This window comes from Oryza glaberrima, chromosome 7 (genome assembly GCF_000147395.1).
Source record: "Oryza glaberrima chromosome 7, OglaRS2, whole genome shotgun sequence".
Taxonomy (NCBI): Eukaryota; Viridiplantae; Streptophyta; class Magnoliopsida; order Poales; family Poaceae; genus Oryza; species Oryza glaberrima.
The window spans coordinates 13,872,351-13,894,680 of record NC_068332.1 but is presented as its reverse complement, the minus strand read 5'-3'; the positions used below and the strand labels follow the sequence as shown (position 1 = coordinate 13,894,680).

General features: G+C 42.7%; 1 protein-coding gene and 1 pseudogene across 1 annotated transcript; both read right to left on the bottom strand.

Annotated features, from left to right (window-relative positions):
• Positions 1-10,931: 10,931 nt before the first annotated feature.
• Positions 10,932-12,154, bottom strand: LOC127778618 (cytochrome P450 89A9-like; annotated as a pseudogene).
• A 6,924-nt stretch (positions 12,155-19,078) lies between these two features.
• LOC127778789 (cytochrome P450 89A9-like) lies at positions 19,079-21,641 on the bottom strand. Its single transcript, XM_052305410.1, has one exon. It carries the CDS (start codon positions 21,466-21,468, stop codon positions 19,918-19,920), a length of 1,551 nt encoding a protein of 516 aa, XP_052161370.1. The 5' UTR covers positions 21,469-21,641; the 3' UTR covers positions 19,079-19,917.
• Between the last annotated feature and the right edge of the window lie 689 nt (positions 21,642-22,330).

The window sequence follows — 22,330 nt, the reverse complement described above, 5'->3', positions numbered from 1 at the left end:
CAACATGGGTGAATGTTTTGATTTGGGCAGGCAAACGAGGTTTTGCAGAACTGTTGATAAATTGTTGGAACTCGGAATAGGCTCCCTACTTGCACCGTCGATTTTTCGTAAAACCAATCAGATTTTGCGATTCGGAATTTGAATGCTGGAATGGAGGTCAGACATGCAAGAATTGGATTTAATACCTTGCTATCTAAGTATATAATGCGGGGGGAGCGGGGGTGGGGAATACCTCAGTTTAAATTTATAGTGACCTATTCCGAGTTCACGTAAAGGATGAGTTACCCTTCCTCGAAAGTAAACCTTACTATTATTAAATCAACTCATTGATGAGGATGCCACACTGGATATAGATGATTATATTTTGGTGTTTTTACTACATTTAAATGTTTGTATAGGATATGTATGTGACAGTATTATGGCGTGTATGATACAATCTTGTAACACCCTGAAAATTTTGAGTTTGACATACGGAATCAAAATTTGGAATAACCGAAAATCTTTTTTTTTTTCAAAATCCTTCATGCTGGAGTTTATTGGGTCTTACTTTCCTTTTATGTTGTGCTTGGGCCACAAGGACGGAAATCTAGGAATAAAATCTATTTTGGATCGAATATTATTTATTAAAAGAATCATAATTATGAAATAAGAAAATATTTGTAATTATAAATTATCTTCCTAAAAAAAACCTTATTCCTATAAATTGGAACCCCTTTTGGGTATTTATTTTACGAGTGTTTGTAATCACTAAATATTTAAAGAAAGCCCTTTTAGGGATAATTCCCGGAGGGAATTATTTTATCTAATATTAATGGATATCTGGAAGTCCCTTTTAAGAAATAATATTTTGGTTTGGTTCTACAAATAAAGACTAGTGAGGATTTGCCATAAAAATCCTACTTACGAACTTAAATCTTAAAAGAACTTATTTCAAAAGGATGCACGGATAAGTCTGGTTTTCGTCCTTGAAGGGCTTAGCCCAGCCCGCACAATAGGACCTGTGTTTATTTGACTGCATTTATGATTATGTGCCCAAGATCTCGATTAAATCAATCCTTGTAAATCCCCACTCATGAAATCCCTCCCGAACAATTTATTCCATTATCCAGGAATACTCAAACCCAGTAGTTTTTACAGAATCGCCACCCAGGGTAATGTCCCTTCCTTGACCTCTCCCCTCTCTATCCGTTTCGTTAAGCATTTCGGTGCTAAGCTAATCGTAGTCCTGAAACCCTTGCCATTTGTCGCAATCCTTCCTTGGACCCTTGGGATACTTGAGTTGAATCGAAACCCACTCCGTTTATTCGGGTTTGCTTTCCTCAGATCCCTTTCCTTTAATTCCAACTTAATACGAAATCCCCTGATTTAGGTCTTGTCATCATAAGTCCTACGATTTCTGATGAATTCATTTACCGGACGACGGTTCTAAATCTTTGTGGAAGAATCAATCCATCCATCTAAGCGATCTCTCAAAATCCTTAAGTTCGGCTTTTCACCCTAAAATCGTTCGTCGAAGTCGAATGCCGTGTGTTGATCTGAATATCTTTGAAATCATCTCTACCTTCGAAACCCTATAACGTTCAATGGATCGGTGTGCCCACGACAGTTCTAAGCCTCCCTTTGTTATCACAAGTCACCCTTTTGAGCGAATGCAAGAAAATCTAGATCGAATCCTCGAGCGACCATTTAGCCAAATCAAAATTCAAAAGTCCAATTATATAGTCCGAGTAGAGAGCCAAATTGAATGTCCAGTTATACAGTCCATTTGCAAAGTCTTGAATTCAAATCCCAATTCAAACTCCTTACCAAAGTTTCCTAGTAATTATCCAGAGGAATAAATTCACTTTGTGACCGTCAAAAGTAATTGAAATCTAATCCGTAACCCTAAACCACAAAACCGGATATCTCGACCCCCAACCCCCAACTCTTAAAACCGGTGCAATTTGACTCCCTCGGCGGTTTTGGAGAGCGGTTTTGCTGACGTGGCGCCTACGTGGCAGTATTGACTAGATCTTCTTTCCATGTGGTGTTGACGTGGCGCTTAGGTGGCATTAAAAAATAAAAAAAATATGTATAGGACCCATTTGTCATTCACCAAAAGTATGAGTGGGACCCACTGACATGTTGGGCCCACATAAATCTCTCTTCGTCCCCCCCTCTCTCTCTTTCTCTTCCCTTCGGAGAGCGGCGGCAGTGGGTCGGGGGCTAGCGGCGGCGGGAGGGTGGGCGGGCGAGGGGTCGGATCCCCTAGTAGGAGGATGAGGGGAACGGTGGCGGGCGGGAGTCGGCGGCGGGCGATGAGAAGGGTGGCGATGGGCTGTGAGGAGGACGACGCCCGACGGCAGGCGGTGAAGAGGCCGAGAGTTGGTGGAGGACCAATGTGGGGAGGGTGCCGAAGGTTGCCGGTGGAGAGGTCACGGGCGGTTGTCGCCACTAGGAAGGACTCAAGACCAACCAATGCAGCCGCCACGGCGGCAAGCGTGAGCAAGGAGACGAGGAGTAAGGGGAGGAGGAGGAAGGGCAGGGTCGAGCCATGGCTGGTCCATCGACTTTGGTATCCGCCGCCCCAATCTCTTCCTCCACTGGGTCCTCCCCGTGCGCCGATTTGTGTCGCCACTGCCTGCCAGCTCTCGGGTTTGTCCTGGCTATGGCGAGGAAGGTGTTGTGGTAGGCGAGAGTCGGTGAGAAGACGGAGGTGAGAGAGAGGGGATTGGAATCGGTGAGCTCGAGCTCACCATCCCGACCTCCATCTTCTTCCCCCGATGCCTGTTTGCTCCCTACCATCGGCTCATGGTGGCGTCACCGGAGCAGCGTCTTCCCCAGGAGAGAGGTTCGCCGCCAGCTCCCGCCCACAGTCGTTCCCCTCGTCCTCCCACTAGGGGATCCCGCCCTCGCCCGCCCACCCTCCCGCCGCCGCCGCCACTGCCGCCGACTCCCGCTCGCCGCTGGCCCCCGTCCCACGGCCGTCGCTCGCCGAAGGGTGGATGAAGAGAGATTTATGTGGGTCCCACATGTCAGTGGGTCCCACCCATCCTTTTGGTGAATGAAAATTATGTCCCACACATTTTTTGTTTCTAATGCCACCTAAGCGCCACATTAATGCCACGTGGAAAGAAGACCGAGTCAATGCTGCCATGTAGATGTCACGTCAGCGAAACCGCCCTCGAAAACCGCCAAGGGAGTTAAATTGTACCAGTTTTAAGAGTTGAGGGGAAGGGTCGAGATATCCCGTTTTATGGTTTAGGATCACGAATTAGATTTCAATCACTTTTGAGGGTCCCAAAAGTGAACTTATTCCTTGTCCAGAAGGATCCTATTACACTCGGGCCATCTTCTCCTCTGCCAGGCCATGGCAGGCCCAGCACTACAACTGGCCCATTACTCCCCTTCCTCCCTGATCCAGCCCATCAAGCCGAGCCAGCCACCCCCACCTGTCTCGATCACTCATCTCTTGAATCGCGCCTGGCCGCTGCCTTCGCTCACAGTCGTCGTCGCTTCTGGGGATCGAGCAACCTAGTCACCGCTCCTCTCACTGGTACCTCCACGCCGCTCGCCGTGCCGTGGCTGCAACTCGCGCGCCCAAACAATTCGCCGAGCCGTGGCTGCAACTCGTGCGCGCTGCCCCATGTTCTCCTCGTGTGTCACCGCTGGCGTATGCTCGACCCGGCCCCACGACGCGATGGGCGCGGCACGGACGCCAAACCCCGTGTGCCGCTCCCGTGTGTCAGGCCTGGATGAAATTCAGACCGAAACTTAGAGTAAATTCAGAAGAATTTGGCTAAGTAGCTACCTATTAGGATTAAATTGAGGAAATTGCACAAAAGTGGAACTAGAATAGTAAAAGGAAGTAGATCTGGGTGCCGCAAGACAAGTAAATAGTTCTTAGGGTTTTTCTTCTTGATACAGAGATAGCGGCAGAGCTGGCTTATATCGAGTACGCCATTACATCGCGATAAAAGCAGTGACATCAACAGTACGGCAAAACAAAGGCACTATTCCACATCTAAGCTTCCCTCCTCCGTGGGATCTTCATTAACTTCAGTCCAAACCAGTATCTTCAAATCAGGACCGTCCAATAACTAAATATCTCATCCTCTATCTAAACTTCCTTTGTTTCTTCAGCAATAGCAGATAACTGAACCCTCACAATGCCCCCCTTCAAGACCCATGCCCTCATGGGTGAGAGGAAGGAAATACCTTGGTAATGAATGCAGCATCCTCCCAGGTGGCTGCTGAGAGAGGTAAATTTTCCCAATGGATCTTCCACTGGACTATAGGCTCGTTGGTCCGAGGTATCAGCCGTCGGTCCAGCACTGCTACGGGCTGGGAGAGAATGTTACCCTTAGTGTCAGTTAGCGGCAGACCATGTTCAGGAACAACTTTGGGTCCAATGTGTTTCTTCAGCTGGTTCACATGGAAAATAGGGTGGATGGAGGATGTCACTGGTAGTAAGAGTTTATATGCCATCGGTCCAATTCGTTCCAGAACTCGAAATGGACCATAGTACTTAGAATGCAGCTTCAGGGAAGAATGTAAACCCAGGGAAGTGTGGCGATACGGTTGCATCTTTAAATAAACCATATCACCCACTTCCAGTACTCTTTCACTGTGATGCATATCTGCAAAGTGTTTCATGCGAGCTTGAGCTTTGAGGAGGCTAGATTTAACAGCACAGTAATGACAGCTCTTTCTTCTTCTTTGTTCGATCCGGGCATCAGAAAAAAGAGAACTTGGAAGCAGGGATTCAGCCAATAGAGGTGGAGGTACTCCATAAAGAGCTTGGTAGGGAGTCATCCCCAAGGCAGTATGAAATGTTGTATTGTACCATCACTCAACATGTGCTAACATAGATTTCCATTTCTTTGGTTTAGTGAACATCATGCAACAAAGATAATTCTCCAAACATTGGTTAACTCTTTCGGTTTAACCATCGGTTTGTGGGTGATACGCACTGCTAAAATGTAATTTAACTCTAGCTTCCTCAAAAATATCCTTCCATGTGTTGCTAGTAAAGATTCGGTCCCTGTCACCCACATGACCGATGTCATTCCATGGAGCTTGTAATAGTTTTCCAAAAACTAAGTTAAGACTTGTTCTGCGGTGAAAGGGTGGCTCAAGGCAACAAAGTGTGCATACTTAGTGAGTCTGTCCACAATAACCCAAATAACATATTTGCCCTTAGACTTAGGAAGACCTTCAACAAAATCCATAGTAATATGGGTCCAAGCCATATCAGGGAGAGGAAGTGGCTGTAACAGCCTAGGTGCCAAATTGTGCTCAGCTTTGTTCTTCTAACTGGGCAGTGTTTAACAAAAGAGATGATATCTTTTTTCATTCCCGGCCAATAGAAGAGTTGTTTAGCTCTCTGGTAAGTTGCCCTCTCACCAGAATGTCCACCCAGGGCTGAATCATGAAAAGAATGTTGCAAACGAGTTCTCAAATCAGTGCCAGTACCAACAAGAATCCGATTCTTATACCTCAAAATACCTCCAGTTAGAGTATAGGGAGGGTGGGCTTGGGAATTGATCCTGAGCTGTGATTCCAATTCTTGGCATTTAGTATATATGGCATAACTGTCCACCACATCAGTTATCCAAGTAGGAATAATCAGAGTGGTTGCAAACAACTGGCCATTAGGAGGGACCCGAGATAAAGCATCAGCAGCTTTATTTTCCTTGCTCTTTTTGTATTCAATTTTATAATCATAGCTCAAAAACTTGATGAGTAGTTTATGTTGGACCCCTTCTGTAATGCGTTGTTCATTGATGTATTTCAGGCTAGCTTGGTCTGTTCTGATGATGAGTAATGTTCCCACAAAAATAGTGTTTCCATTTCTTGAGAGCTTCAAGTATTGCAAGAGCTTCCTTATCATAAATAGAGAGTGCTACTGCTGTAGGCCCAGTAGCTTTGCTAATATAAGCTAGAGGCCGACCCCCCCTGCATCAAGACAGCCCCAATCCCAGTTCCACTTGCATCTGTCTCCAAGATGAATGGCTGAGAGAAATCAGGCATGGCTAGCACTGGGGCATTAGCCAGTTTAAGTTTGATAGTCTCAAAGGCTAGCTGTTGCTCCTCTTTCTAGACAAATCCATTCTTTTTCAATGCAGTGAACAGGGGTTTACAAATAATGCCAAAGTCCTTAATGAATTTCCGGTAATAACCAGCTAATCCAAGGAATCCTCTAAGTTCTGTGACAGAAATGGGCACAGGCCAAGTTGCAACAGCCTGCACTTTATTAGGGTGAGTTGCCACTCCCAGATTACTGATAATGTATCCTAAGTACTCTATTTGCTGCTGTCCAAAAACACATTTACTAGGTTTAGCAGAGAGGTGATGTTGTCTCAGAATTTGGAGCACTATATCCACATGAGTCACATGATCAAAGAGAGAATTGCTATATATGAGAATATCATCAAAGAAGACTAAGACAAATTTGCGCAAGTGTCGGGCTAATATAGTGTTCATAAGAGCTTGAAATGTGGCAGGGGCGTCTGTAAGACCAAAGGGCATGACAAGGTATTCAAAATGACCCATGTGAGTGCTGAAGGCCATCTTATAAATATTAGCTGGGTGCATCCTAATTTAATGGTAGCCAAAGCGCAGGTCAATTTTTTGAGAAGTATTGTGCTCCCTGCAACTCGTTGAGCAAATCTTCAATCACCGGGAGAGGTAATCAATGCACGTGTGGATACCGGTAGAGGTATCCGCGCGTGACATTCCGTCCCTATACGTGTGGAGAGACAACGTCGTGAGTCTGCACAACTTGGGCCGAGAAGTCGTGCATGCGTTCTCCTTTTATGCCGTGCAGGTGACGTTGATTCCAGCCGCGTGCATTTAGCACGTGGGGCTGATACTAAGAGATCGAGCATTGTTACTTGCCAATTTGGCAAGCCCACACTTAGTTTATATGACTTAATTGTGCTGACGAGCTTGCGAGCACAAGTGTCAATTAATCATGTTGTTTTTAGATGCAGAGCGACGTGTTTTTGTCATGAAATTAATTCATGGACACTGTTGTGACACTATAGTTATCATTATCCTATTGAGTAACATTAGATGAACAAGTAGCTGAGATGCTTGCATCGAGCCATCGAGGATCTTCCAACGTACGTCACGGATGCATGTTTTCTTCGTACGTAGTGGGTGGATGTGACAGTGTAATAGGATATGTCACATCCATCTAAAATCTTTTAGGGACCATCTATATATTTATTGACAAATTTTCTTCTAAAAATTTGACAGATATAATTATAATACAATCGTAGTGTAATTACACTGTAACATGTAACTACAGTGTAAACTTATATATAAGTTTCACGTAACTTTGAATCGTTACATCTATTACAAGATTTGTTTTTATGAGGAAGAAAACAAATTATAGTACAAACATATGTGAAAGAATTTGTTCACATGATCTTCATTTTACCGAAATAACATATTATGGAGAGATTTTTAAAAGTTACATTATAGTTACAGTGCAATTATATGCAAGTTATAGTGTAATTATACTACGATTGTACTGTAATTACATCCGTTAAATTTTTGGGGGAAATTTTTCGACAAATATATAGCAAAATTGATCTCTTATATCATGGGACGGAAGGAGTAATAGTTTAGTTATGCATTTCGTAAGTTTTTTTTATAGCTTAATGTTGGTGCCCTACTGGTGATCGGTGTACGTGGTTTGTTAATTAGCGCCATCCTTTCTTCTGCATCTTCCGCTGCCTTTGCGTGTTTAGTTTCTCCGGTCGAACAATTCACTCAAAATGACTCGCCAGTCACTCGGGCAAAGTTAATTAGAAGATCACAACAAAGACTATCTAAACTCTGGTTGTGGAGCTTAATTAAAATTCTGAGAAACAATTGGCTATTGTAGCCAACAATTTTATAAATTGGAAAAATTAAGAAACCCGGCTTCTGGTTATCTGGATTATGTTACAATAGCTTGTCAGAATAAAAATGAAAAGCATAACTGTTTGGATTAACTTTTGATTATGGGAGAAGCTCCCCAAACAGACCCGGCCCCCTAATACCTTGTGGTGAAACGTGGAAGGTGTGATCATTGGTGTATGATTAGGATGTGCTTGTCTGATTATAAGGGTGAGTGTATGTATATATTATACAGTGTTATGAAAAACAATATTAATTGGAAAATACTAAAAAATAATTAGGAAGAACATATAGGAGCTAAATAAATTGTGTAGGCTTTGAGGTATTTGTTTTTGGGACGAGCAAATCCTCCTCTCATTAGCCTACGTTCCATTCTGTCTTTTTATATGTAGACCTTATATGGAACAATTTCAGATTAAAAAAATTAGTTGGTTTTTTCCGGCTTCGCAAATTGATGAATCTGAATATGTTAATACGGTGATACTACATAACACATTTTTTTTGGCGGCTAAAACATATTTTTCCTAGCAGTCAGACTTCCCGCCAGCAATTAAACGTCAATGAAAATTAACGATCTTCGCTAGTGCGGTCCGACCGCTAGGGAAAATCGATTTGTGCTGGCGGGCGACGTAACGCAGCAGCAAGTGAAAATCAATTTTGACATTTTCATTTTATTTTTTAGTGCGAAAATAAAATAAAAAATATTTTGACAACTATGCATCCTAATTGACAATTGACAATTTAGGTAACTTTTCAGATTAAATTTACACGTATGTGATTTGTAGGATACAAACACAAAACCTCTCTCTCCACACGTGTTACATTACCATCTCACTATAAAGCACTTGTTATATCTTTTAGAATGCTATTGTTTTGATTTCCATTGTTCGAAACATAAAATGCTTATTTGCCTCTCTAAATGATTTTAAATAAAAAAGTCATGAACTACAAAATTATAGAATCTCGCAAAGCTCTACAACTTTGACACATATCATGTGTCCATTGGAGGTTATTTGAATCATATATCTAAATTTTGTAAAATAGATCTTGAATATTATAACGAATATTTTGAACCCTAAATGATCTCAAATGGAAAACTATTCAACTAAAAGTTTATCCGACTTTTTATGAAAAAGATAGATACAAATACATTTTTTTTTGTAAAATTGATTTTGATTGGCGTACATCTTAAGCGCCCGCGAGTGAAAATCAATTTTCACTGGCGGATGCTTATGTTATCCGCCAGTTAACATAACGTGATTTTCATTGGCAACAATATTTTGGTCCGCCTGAAAAAAATAAAAGAGAAGTGCCAAGAAAAATCATTTTTTAGTAGTACCATTTGGAATGAAGCATTTTGTTTTTGTTTTGGACGAAATATAAAATTTGGAAATAAAATAACTAAAATATGAATTTTGAATCCATTGTGGATTTGTGATCTAGCTAGAGCTATGCCAAACATTATATCATAGCGAAGCTGGCGGCATCCAATAGTTTAGGACCTATCAGTGCGATAAAGACAAAAATGAATACAATATAACTGAAATATAATATTTATAGAACTAAGAATTACATTAAGATTACATGCTAAAAAGTAGGGTTATACTCCCTCCATACTAGGGGTGAAAACGGAGCGGATATTATCCGATCCGATCCGCTCCGAATCCATCCGAAGTGAGGATATGGTAAGGGTTTTTATATATCCGGCCGGATGCGGATGCGGATGCGGATAGTTGCATGCGGATGCGGATGCGGATATGGTATCGGTAATATCCGGCGGATACGGATTATCCGCTATTTTAAGCGGATTATCCGATAAACGTTTTGGCGGATAATCCGAAATTCACAGCCCATATAACCACTCAAATTGGCCCATTTGACATGAGCATTTTCATTGTGTAAAGATTCAGCCCATCCAGGTCCACCTTATCCATCAATTTATCCAGGAGTTCAGTCCGTGACTCTGTCGGCGTCGCGTCAACCAATTTTTTCATCAAGACTTCTCTTGATCATGTCCTTTTGACCTTAGTTGGATATGTGTTATTATATCATATGCAGTATGCAACTTATTAGTAGTACTCTATGAGAATTGGACATCATTTCTGGACCTCCAATGTTCTATCACCTATGTCATGTGATACCCTTTTTTTTTAACATTTGTGAACTTCTATGTCTTTCGTGTTATGTGAATGCAATATATCGTGATGTCAATACTGTATGTGTTGATTACATGCTTTTGGACAGAAGACAAGTAAATGCTAACAACTTGACATTATATTATGATGTGATCGGTGCTTTCATGACTCATACGAATTGTGATATTGGTACCTCATTGTTGCTCATTGTACAGATGATCATATGTTATATCGATTGTATATACATGTCACATCCGATTATTTTCATCCGTTTCCGAGCCGAGTCCGCACCGACTCCGCACCATTTCTGACATCCGAAATAATCCGCTCCGCATCCGCATCCGCACATTATCCGCACCGCCTCCGAATTCGATTAAAAAATATGGTATAGGATATGGTATGACTAATATCCGTCCGAATCCGATCCGTTTTCACCCCTACTCCATACCATGTTTTTACTACCATTAGAAAATCTGATATGCATTTCTAGATGAAGCCTAGATTTTGTGATGGAGTTGCCGGGAACATAATAGACTTTATTTTGAAAATACTACACTAATAATAAAGGAAACTATTCTAAACTTGAGGTGACGTTCAACAAAATGGACTAATACCTAATACATCACTTCATCGACATGTAAAATCAAGTTAAACTTCTAAATCTCGCAACATTGCCTATAAATATACGTTAATTAGCTGTAGTTTAATTTGGTTTTCCGTTGCAACTTGTAAAAGTTAAATTTTAATTTATATATTTGTGGGAATAATATATCATATAATAATATATTTTCTTAATTTTTCTAAATTTATTTATATTTTTTTGATTGACATGCAAATATCTGTAAAGAGTTTTAAAATCAGTCTCCGCTAGTAAGCCTGCGGCATGCAGTGCAGGTGCTACCTAACCTAAGACGAAGTAGTCGGGACAAGGAGAGCCCGCAGCGGTGTCTTCATAACAGTGACGAGCCCGGTCTTCTCTGAAAAGTCGACGGCGGCGGCCTTCTCGTCCTCGGCCACCGGCCACCACTCGAACTGTTCGACCAACCTCCCGACGAACAAGTGCAGGGCAGAGACGGCGAAGCTTGCGCCGGGGCACGCCCTCCGGCCTGCCCCGAACGGCATCATCCTGATCTCCGCGCCACCGCAGGAGGCGGCGTCCACCATGGCGCCCTCCCCGCCTTCCATGAACCGCTCCGGCAGGAACTCGTCCGGGTCCGTCCACGCCGTTGCGTCACGGCCGATCTCCGCCACCGCGTAGTTGACAATGGCTCCCTTCGGGATCACGTAGCCACCGGCGCCGAGCGGGACGTCGCGGTCCACCGTGTGCGCCAGCAGGTAGTGCGCCGGCGGGTGGAGGCGAAGGGATTCCTGCACCACCGCCTTCAAGTACGGCGACGGCGAGACCACCGGTGCAAGTACGGCACCATCAGCACCGCGGGCACGAGGTCGAACGCGCCGAGCTCGACGGTGAGAGCCAGTATGTCGGCGTGGGCACGCCGGAGATCACGGAGCGCAGCGTCGTGATCGCCGTCGCGCACCCACTCGCCGAAGCAGACCACGGCGAAGAAGGAGAAGACCCCGTGCCGGAACGCGTCGGTCGGCGCGACAACGCCGGTGGCGCCGGCTCCGGCGCGCGCCTCCAACTCCAGTGTCGCGATAAGCCTGTCCACCGACCGACGCCGCAGCGCCTCGGTGGCAGCAAGGCACGAGCAGATGTTGCTGCGGAGGCGGCGCCAGCGATCGCCGTACTCCGCGGCGTTCACGCCGTGCCGGTTGAAGCTCAGCGCGCGGGAGGAGGAGGCGAAAGGCGACGGCGGGCGGTGCGCGAGGGCGGCGCCCGCGCGGACCAGGGTGCGGTGCGCGAGATCACGGCCAATGACGAAGACGGCCGGGCGGTTGCCGGCCCAGAGCGTGACGACCGGGCCATGCGAGCGCCGTAGCCGGCGGAGCGCCGACGGGAGGGACGCCATGGTCGGAGCGTGGAGGAAGAGGTTGCCAATGAGCGGCAGCCTCACCCGCGGCCCAGGTGGAAGCCGCTCGTCGGCGTCATTGTTGACGTAGCACAGCACGGCGATACTGGCTGCCACGACGAGGCAAGATGATGATACGAGGAGCAGGAGAAGCGCCATAATCGATACTACCGCCGTGCTGGAGCTGCGTGTTATACAGCGCAGGTGACGTCAGGGGTGTTTAGATACAGGCCGTAAAGTGTTGGCGTGTCACATCGGGTATTATATAGCAAGTCACATGGGGTGATCGGGTACTAATAAAAAAACTAATTACAGAATCCGTCAGTAAACAGCGAGACAAATTTATTAAGCCTAATCCATCATTAGTAAATGTTTACTGCAGCACTACATTGTTAAATCACGGAGCAATTAGGCTTAAAAGATTTATCTCGCAAATTAGTCACAATCTGTGCAATTAATTATTTTTAAGCCTATATTTAATACTTCATACAGGTGTTCAAACGTTCAATGTGACAGGCCATAAAATTTTTTGTGTGGGAATTAAACTGGGACTAAGCTAGAATTATAAAACGATTTTATTACGCTCTTCGTTTCAAGTCTGACTAAGTTTGTAAATAAATATATATATATATATATATATATATATATATTATTAATTACTAGCAAAAAATGTTTGTGCGTTGCAACGGGTAAAAAAAGATCCAATGATAATATACACTTTTCATGTATAACCGTATAAATGATAATATGTTTGTATGGATTATTGTAGCTAACACAATTAGAAATATGGAACATCTTCAATGTAATGACCCAACCTCGACGAAGGTAACCTTAACAACGCTTGCTTTATCCAAAATAATTGGATTATTTAATGTGACGGCGTCCATATAATTTAAAATACTCTTTCATTCTTATTCTTGCAACTAATAATAGGATTAATCAAATCCTACACTCATGGTCAAGTCTACAAAAAAAAATCCTACACTCATGGTTAAGTCTACACAAAACAGTCATCTTGCACTCTTCTCTAAATGACAACTAAAAATATATTTATTTTTTAATATTATTTCTATATAATATGTTATCAAGAATAGTAGCAACACTTAACAAAAATAATCTGATAATTGTATACAGTGACGTGCAGGGTCTCCTATATAGGATAATAGATGAGGAAACAAATGTTATGTAGGAAATGGAAAAAAAAACGGTGGATCCTATCTGACCCAAGCGTCCATCAATTTTATCTCACGTTGAGTCAAACGGTTTTTCGGATTGGTTCTTTTATAAACGGCGTTTTTTTCTTATCTTGAGTCGCACAATTTTCTCTAACCTTTTTCTAGAAATGGTGATTTTTTTCTCGCATTAAGTTGGACGGTTTTCGTGAACAGTTTTTAGAAACAACGGTTTTTTCTCGCGTTGAGTCCGATTGTTTTCTCGATCCCAATTTTTTTTATAAATGGCGTTTTTTTTACGGTTAAACAACAGGAGAGGCTCCTACTGCGCTATATTAAAAAGGGAAAAGTATGTACAAGGAGAGCATGTACAAGGAAAAGAGAGCAAAAAGAGAGAAAAATAAAATTACAAATCATCCAAGTTAGCTATGGCTTTGTATCCATGATTGCCAGCTGCGTTCGTCTGCATTTTCACTCTGTGCACATGCCGAGTAAATTCCTCTCTAAAATTTGACTTCCGCTTGTTGAGATTGATGGGGACATTATTAAATATAAGATCATTTCTACTGCTCCAAATGTTCCAACAGCTTATTCCTATTACTTCCATGAAGAAAGGATGCAAAAAGAGACTTCTTGCAGACATTATCATGTTCATGAATTCCATTGATAAGTCCCATGATATTCCAATATAGTTCCAGCATTGCTGGGCAAAGGACAAGAGAAGAACATATGAATGTAGTCTTCTGTGATTGTTGAGTTACAAATAGAGCATACTACTCCTTCTTGAGTGTTAAACTGTTTCCTTTGGAGAATATCTTTTGTGTTGAGCCTGTCCATAAGTAGTAGCCATAGAAAGACCTTTATTTTTAATGTGCATTTGCTTTTCCAAATCAAAGTGAGAGGAATGTCAGGTTGAATGTGAGAAAAGAAGAGTTCATACATTTTTCTGGATTGGTAAGTGTTTGGATTCCATATATAATTCCATTGGTCTCGATCATCAGATTGGTGTGCTAAATGAATGTGATTTTCCAAAGCTTGCCATTGTCTGAAAGCTTGTATATAAAGAGGTGTATGAAAAAGATCATTTATATCATTTGATGAGATGAGCTTACTATATGAAATATCTTTTTGTTTGGCATAGGAGAAGAGGAGGCTGTGAGATTCCTGAAGGGGTTGTCCATTCCAGTTATCTTTCCAAAACAGTGTCGTTGTTCCTGAGCCTATTGTAATTGATGTGATGGCTCTGAAGATAGGAATAAGTCTGAAAATATCTTTCCACCAAAACAAGCCTTTTTCTCTGTGAGCATGAGGAGGTTGGTCTGAATCTGCGTAGTATTTATCCCAAATCAAATTAACCCATTGTAGATTCTGTCTATTAAAGAATTTGTCAAGGTTTTTTGCAAGTAGGGCAATGTTTTGGAATTCCAAGTTGACAATTCCTAGGCCTCCTTTGTTTTTTGGTTTGCATACTAGGTCCCATGCTACCATAGATTGAACTGAAGAGCTTGGATCAGTGGACTTCCTCCATAGGCAGTGTCTTCTGGCTCTGTCTATGTATTGAATTATCTTCTTTGGGAGTTTTAGCGTCCACATATAGTATGTTGGGAGTGCCGATAAGACTGAGTTAACCATTGTTAATCTTTGACCATGTGGTTTTCTCAAACCATTTTTTAAGAATTGGTGCATTTCTTTGTCACAGTTTTTTCTTAGCATGTCTTTTTTTGCTTTTTTGTACTGACAATGAAAACCACATTTTTCTCCTGCCTTTTTTTTCTTGCGTGTTTTTTGCCCCTTTTTTCTGAAAATTTTTTCGCGCATTTTTTCTTGTTTTTCTCGAGCGTTTTTTGCTTTTTTTTTTCTCGCTTGTTTTCTATAAACTTTTTTTCTCGCACATTTTTATTTTTTAACTGACGATGGAAACATCTCTTTTTAAGTTAGTACTTAGATTAGATTAGCGATAGAGAATATACATATATTGACAATGTTTTTCCCTTTTTTTACTGACGGCGGAAACCCTAATTTTCTCGCGTGTTTTTCTGACATTTTTCTTGCGTTTTTTCGCTTCTTGTTCTCGTGTGTTTTTTCTCGCGCATTTTTTGGAAACTGTTTTTTCTCTCGCGCATTTTTTTCCTTTTAACGGACGATGGAAACTTCTCTTTTTTTAATTAAGTAGTTAGATTAGATAGATTATATTAGATTAGAGATAAAGAGATATATACAGATGACGGAGATAAATAGAAATCGGATGTTTTTTTGCCGCGTTTTTTCGCCCCTTTACCATATAATCGGTCTTTTTTTGCTGTTTGATGGAAACATTTTTAACTTTTTAAGTAGTTAGATTAGAGATTAGGTGTGGGGTTATTCGCAGAGTGCCAATTAGGCACAATGATGTCGAGGTCATCTTTGATTTTCACGTGTTTGAAGTTTATGACTTCGACCTCCTCATAGGTAATCCGATAGAAAAACTCTTTATATAGGCTCGAGCAAAATTAAAGGTGCCGGTTCTATTGGTGCATGGGTGTCGGTTTTTCTTATTGGTGCCGACCAATTGGTGCTGGTTGGAAAACCGGCACCTATAGCCGATTTCCAACCGGCACCAATGGCGGTTTCTGTACTAGTGATAGGTCCCCAAGCTTGAGGCCATCGGCTGCCTGGCGTACGTCCTTGTGGCCAGCTACTTGACTGTTGATGATGAATGTGTAGTATGATGATTGAGATCCCATGATGAATGTGTATTTTGGATGTTTTTGTGATTGTGAATTTGTCATGTATTTTTTGTGATTGCGATGAAGCTGTTCATGTTTATGATCTAAATCTTTATATTCGAAATGTGATTAGTGGAGTGGAGCATACTTAGGGACACGAACGGTGAGGACCGAGCACACAGCATGCTCCGTTTTTTTTAATTCACACTTTTGATGGGTCACGAAGTTTTTTATTTTGGCCGTGTTTAGTTCACTCCCAACTACCCCAAACTTTCAACTTTCCATCACATCATATCACGTCAAAAACTTTTCTACACACATAAACTTTCAACTTTTTTTCCAAACTCTCAACTTTCCCCAAACTTCCAACTTTTTTCAAGAACTAAACACATCCTTTATTTCTTTTGCTCACTGACGAGTCATAATCTGTGAACCGTTTGTGAGATATAGGTGGTTACCATTGTCACAATATCAGAGGTAAGTGGAGTGATCACTGACCACATCTCTAATGAGAGCACGAGCACCACCGGTCACAGATCACGATTTGGGTCCGTCAGAGGTAACCTGGACATACATAATCAAGTTATTTTTAAGTTACTACGTATTAATCACCACTTCTGATATTTATGAGATATACTAGACACTTCTGATACTATATATCTTTGTCGCATTTACCCCAACTAGGAAGATAGCCCGCGCAGTCGCACGGGCATGCATGCATTATAGGTTGTGTTCGAGACACTAATAAGAGTGGAATATAAACCAAAGAATATTTGCCGTGCGGGCATGCATGCATTATAGGTTGTGTTCGAGACACTAATAAGAGTGGAATATAAACCAAAGAATATTTGCCACACTTCGAAAGTACGATTTCTCCACATTTTTTTATTAACATTGCTTATTTGATTAGTCCCCATAAGCTATTATTTATAATCTCCTTCGTCATCTACAAATATGTTAGACTTATTTTGTTTATGAAACATGTCTACCGAATTAAGTATAAAGTAAAAGTAGAGTGTTTTTCTTTTTTTTTGATTGGACTACCGATATATGTTGTTAGTTTTTATTAACAGATGGTTTGGGTGGGACATAAGGCTCTACGTGATCTAGTGTGAATATAATTCAACCGATAAATATAATTGTGCAATATAATTTTTGGAATATGATGTATTATAAATACATGCTTGAATATGATACGTAGAAGGGGAAGGTGGAGGCGGAGGGGATTTTTTTTTATATATAAGATAGATCTTACGGTTGAAAATAATGGGTCTACGGTTTAAATAGAGAGATATTTTGCTTTTTTTTCTCAAAATTTCCAGGATCTTTTTTAATTTATTAGTGTGTCACGTGGTGGCCTAGGATCGTTTGCAAGGGTAACACATGGTCATTTTGTACTAAAAAGAACCATAATCTAATGTCTGTTAGATGGTATATAGGATATAGTTTAAAGCACTTACGCAATAGATCATTTGACTTGTTTGGATTATTTGAGCATATTATTTTTAAAAAAATATATATATGAAGTAATCAGACTATTCTCTCTGAGTAAAGGCATCATATTCTTTTTGCAATAGCTTGCACTCTTCATATTTATGAGATATCTAGTTTAGTAATCCCTATTTGCAAAACAATGCATAGTGATGCAACCTATGTGTTGTTGAATTGTTGCATACTTTACATGGCAATTCTGATAACATGTAAAAGGGAAGCGGTTTATTTGTTTCTCCAAATTATTTTTTATAGTGGCTTAGACTATTCATATTTCAGCTACTTTTTATGTATTGAATGTCTATTTTAATTATGCATGTTTTCAAATAATATGTGGAATGTTTAATTTAGTTATGCATGTTTACAAAATAATATATGAAGGTGCAACATGTGTTGTTAAATTATTTCATAGTTTTTAACAACAAATCGGATAGCATATAAAATAGTTGGGTGTTGTCCATCCATAAAAATATTGATTGAAACATAAATTTATAACTTTCATTTGGATACTATTGATTTAATATAGCTATGCGTGTTGGTTTAATTAGACATGTAGATCAGTTGGTTCAATTATAAAAAGAGCAACAATTGGATTAGAAACCACACGTATAGCTTAAAACTATGATCTTTTTAATATCTATAATTACTATTATCGCATGCTGTCTCACTTTTTTAGTTTAAACTGAGAATAGGGAGGGAGAGACTAGAGAAGAATGAATAGAGTAGAACTCGAGTGAGGGATGGGAGGGTATGGACAGTATTTTGCACATGTAACTGGATTTGGAGGTGGAGGGGACTTTGTTTTTCAAATGTTTCTAAACAATCCTAGTGAAAACTGATGGTTTTTTTTTTCTCAGATTGAAATGATTTTTTTAATCTTTAAGATATGGCATGTGGTGGCTTAATGTTTCTCAAAAATCTAATGGTTGAAAATAATGGGTCTATCGATTTCAAATTTAAGTGCTTTGTTTTTTGTTTTAATTTATTTTTTAAACTTTAAAAGAAGACACGTAATAACTTAATTGATCTTTATTGTATAAAATAACTAAAATTAAATAATTCATATTGTTATTTTTTTAATGTTTCGTTATGTAAAGGACAACGTTCTAATTTAGTAAAGTTTAATTTTTCAGATAAAGATTTAATGGGTTCACCGGTTAGATCTAATTATAGTAATGAGTCAATCGATTTAAATGAAAATTGGTGGTTGGATTTTTTTCTTGATAATATTTTTATATTAAAATTATTAACTATCTAAAATATGTTAGTTATTTAGGAATGTGAGAGAGAGGATTAGAGGTGGGAGGAATTGTACGTACTACGTACATACGTGCTTGTGGTCTGGATGGGCTGGGGGGGTCAAGGAGAGGGTGGGCCAGTGAGAGAGATAGGAGAGGAGAGGTGGCTGGTTGTGGTGTTTTTTATTTAAAGATAAATATAATAATAAAAATATTATGTCCACTAATTTGTTGAAGTGTTACGTGGCGGTTTATGAGCGTTTTTAGGAATACTGTGTGGAGGCTTAGGAGCGTTAGTAGAAAGTTTAATGGATTTTTAGTATATAATAAAATATAAAATAAAATATAATATAATATAATATAGATAGATAGATAGGAGCATGCGGTCTATCCGTATATGACTACATCATCAACGAACAATAATAATACAAATCGTGTATGGGCAAAAGATTACCCATACATCGTTCTCACCTGTAGTACTTATGTTGGGAGGTATATCACATCGCACTTTTATTTCCGAGAAAATAGCGATCTCAAGCTGCAAGTTGCATGACTCAAGGGCATGCTTAAAGACAGACGGGTATGAGTCAGGGACAAGGGAAGGTGTGGTCCATGGAGCATGCATGCGGCCAAATCAGGTTAGCAATTTCGAATGTTTTTTTTTTAATTTACAGGGTTAATAGTTAATACCGCCGTGGCGCCGTCTCTACCAACCGATTTTGTGTTGAGAGCACGCCGCTGTCGCCGCCTTGTGTGGGTGTGGCTGCTCTGCCTCGCTCGCGGGAGTTGGACCGCGCTGGGACTAGCACGGTAGCACCGGTGCAGCTGGTAAGCGGGGAAGGTCGCCGACGCCACGGCCTTCACCTTGCTGCATGCCGCCGCGCCGCCTAGACTGGATCCATCCACCTCGTCGGTGAGCTGCTAGAGAAGGAGCCAGAGTGCCAAACCGTCCAGCTAGGATTGAAATTCGGTGGTGACATTCCCCCTGACATTTTAGGTGACATTGAGTCTCCAGGCACATGTGGGTCCCATATGTCAGTGACTCAATGTCACCGAGAACGTCACGGGGGAATGCCACCGAATCCCAATCCTCAGCGAAGACCCCTCCGAACCCCGTCTTGACCCTGGAAGGTTCTTGCGGTGCTAGAGCATGCAAACCAAGCAGACAAATCCATCAAATCTTTGTGGCCAAGAACGTGGCAAAGGAAAGGAGTGCGTGAAGGCCGGAGAGGACGGAGAGGAAGAATAGCCCTGTGTAGTTGGTGAAAAGAAAAATTTTAAGTGTCACATCAGACGCGAACGAAAACTTCACAAATTTATGATCCCTCCTCGAAATATAATGAGCAAGAACAGTCGCGACTCGCGGCCAGGAGAGCGCGCAATGGTGTCTTCATCACGGTGACAAGCCCCGCCTTCTCCGTCAAGTCGACGGCCGCCTTCTCGTCCCCACCCACCGGCCACCACTCGAACTGTTCGACCAACCTCCCGACGAAGTAGCGCAGGGCCAACACGGCGACGTTCGAGCCGGGGCACGCCCTCCGCCCAGCCCCGAACGGCATCATCCTGATCTCCGCGCCGCCGGACGGCACGACGTCCACCCCAGCGCCCTCCCCGCCCTCCAAGAACCGCTCCGGCACGAACTCGTCGGGGTCCGTCCACGCCGTCGCGTCGCGGCCGATCTCCGCCACCGCGTAGTTGACGATCGATCCCCTCGGGATCACGTACCCGCCGTCGACGGGGACGTCGCGGTCCACCGTGTGCGCCAGGAGGTAGTGCGCCGGTGGGTGGCGGCGCAGGGACTCCTGCACCACCGCCTTCAGGTAGGGCGATGGCGAGATCACCGAGAGGCCGCCGTTGTTGGTCCTGGCGATGTCGTGGCGAAGCTTGTGTTGGATGTCGCGGTGGTGCACCAGGCGTGCCGTCGTCCACTCCAGCGCCGTCGACGTCGTCTTCGCCGCGGCGTTCATGAACTCCCAGCACAGGCTCACCATCTCGTCCTCCCCGAGCCCGAGCTGCAGGAGCGTGTCGACGTAGCACGTGCTCGTCTTCTCCATCCGCCGCCGGCGAGCGGAGATGAGAGCCGCGACAATGTCATGGTGCCTCCTCTGGAGACCCGAGAGCTTCCAGCACCGGTGCGCGTACGCCGCCATCAACACCATGGGCACGAGGTGGAAGGCGCCGAGCTCGACGGCGAGGCTGAGTATCTCAGCGTGCGCTACACGAAGTCCCCGCAGCACGCCGTCGTCCACCCCCTCGCCGAAGCAGAGCACGGCGAAGAACGAGAACACCGCGTGCCGGAACGCGTCGGTCGGCTCGACAACACCGGCGCCGGCGCCGCCGCTTCCAGCCGTCTCCATCAGCCTCGCCACAAGCCTATCCCCGGACCAGCGCAGCGCTTCGCCGGACTGCGCGGCGGCGAGGAACGAGCAGATGTTGCGGCGGAGGCGGCGCCACCGTTCGCCGTACTGGGCGCCATTGACGCCGTGCTGGTTGAAGGAGAGCGCGCGGGAGGCGGTGAAGGGCGACGGCGGGCGGTGCGCGAGGGCGTTGCCCGCGCGGACGAGGGTGCGGTGCGCGAGTTCCCGGCCGATGACGAACACGGCCGGCTGGTCGCCGGCCCAGAGCGTGACGATGGGGCCGTGCGCGTCGCGGAGCCTCCGGAGCGCGAGGGAGAGGGCGCTGATGGTCGGGGCGTGGAAGACGAGGTTGCCGACGAGCGGCAGCCTCAGGCGCGGCCCCGGCGGGAGTAGTCGCTCGCGTTTGGACCGGCTGGTGGTGGTGGAGGAGGCGTAGGCCAGAGCTGCAACAATGGTGGTCGCGAGGAGGCAGAGTGAGGTGGAGATGAGGAGGAGGAGGAGAAGCGCCATGTGTAGTCGAGAGAGAAGATCGAGTGGCAACAACGTTGAAAGTTAATGGGAAGAGAAGATCACCCTTGTGGTTCTTTAATACAGTGGTGGAAATGGCATCATGTAGTTTTCCCCTTCTCAAAAGATGACGCCCTACGATGTGTTCGTTCGAACCGCACATCGAAATCTTTAATCAGGTGAAAATAAATGTTCGGGTTTAAAATGTGAAAATTATAGTAGCAAATATGTCTTGAAAACCTTTTTCATATATCAATATTTTCTTTGAGACCCAATAATAATAAAACATGTGCATTAAATTAAGACAGTGTCAAGCATATTGGTTGCAGAGAATCTTCAGATTTGTAATATCAGAATATATGATATCTACGATATATTGTATTTATATTGGGACAGAAGGAAAACTCCTTTTCATGATCTGACAGGGATAGTAATTACTATTTAATAATACATAATATTTAGCTTATTAAGGCTCCGTTCTTTTTAATATAGGGATAGTAATCACTAATTTATATACTAGCGCAGCGCAACGCTTTGCCGGACTCCGTTCTTTTTTAAGGCTCCATTTCTTTTTAGTGATTACCATCCCTATACATAATGTTAAGGAGCGTTCTTTTTTTCACCTCCAAACTACAACTTCTCATTTTTAGTTAGCATGTTTCTTAACGATTAAATAGAGTGTTTTTACAAAACTTTTGTATAATAATTTTTTAAATTAAATAAACTCATATATAAAGCTAATTTATATATTTAATTATTAATGTGCTAATGGTTTATCTTGTATGGTGTGTCATTGAAAAGCTAAACTAAATTGGAGATTCAAACAATCAAAGGTTTGATCCTATACGTACTCAAAAAATCTTTT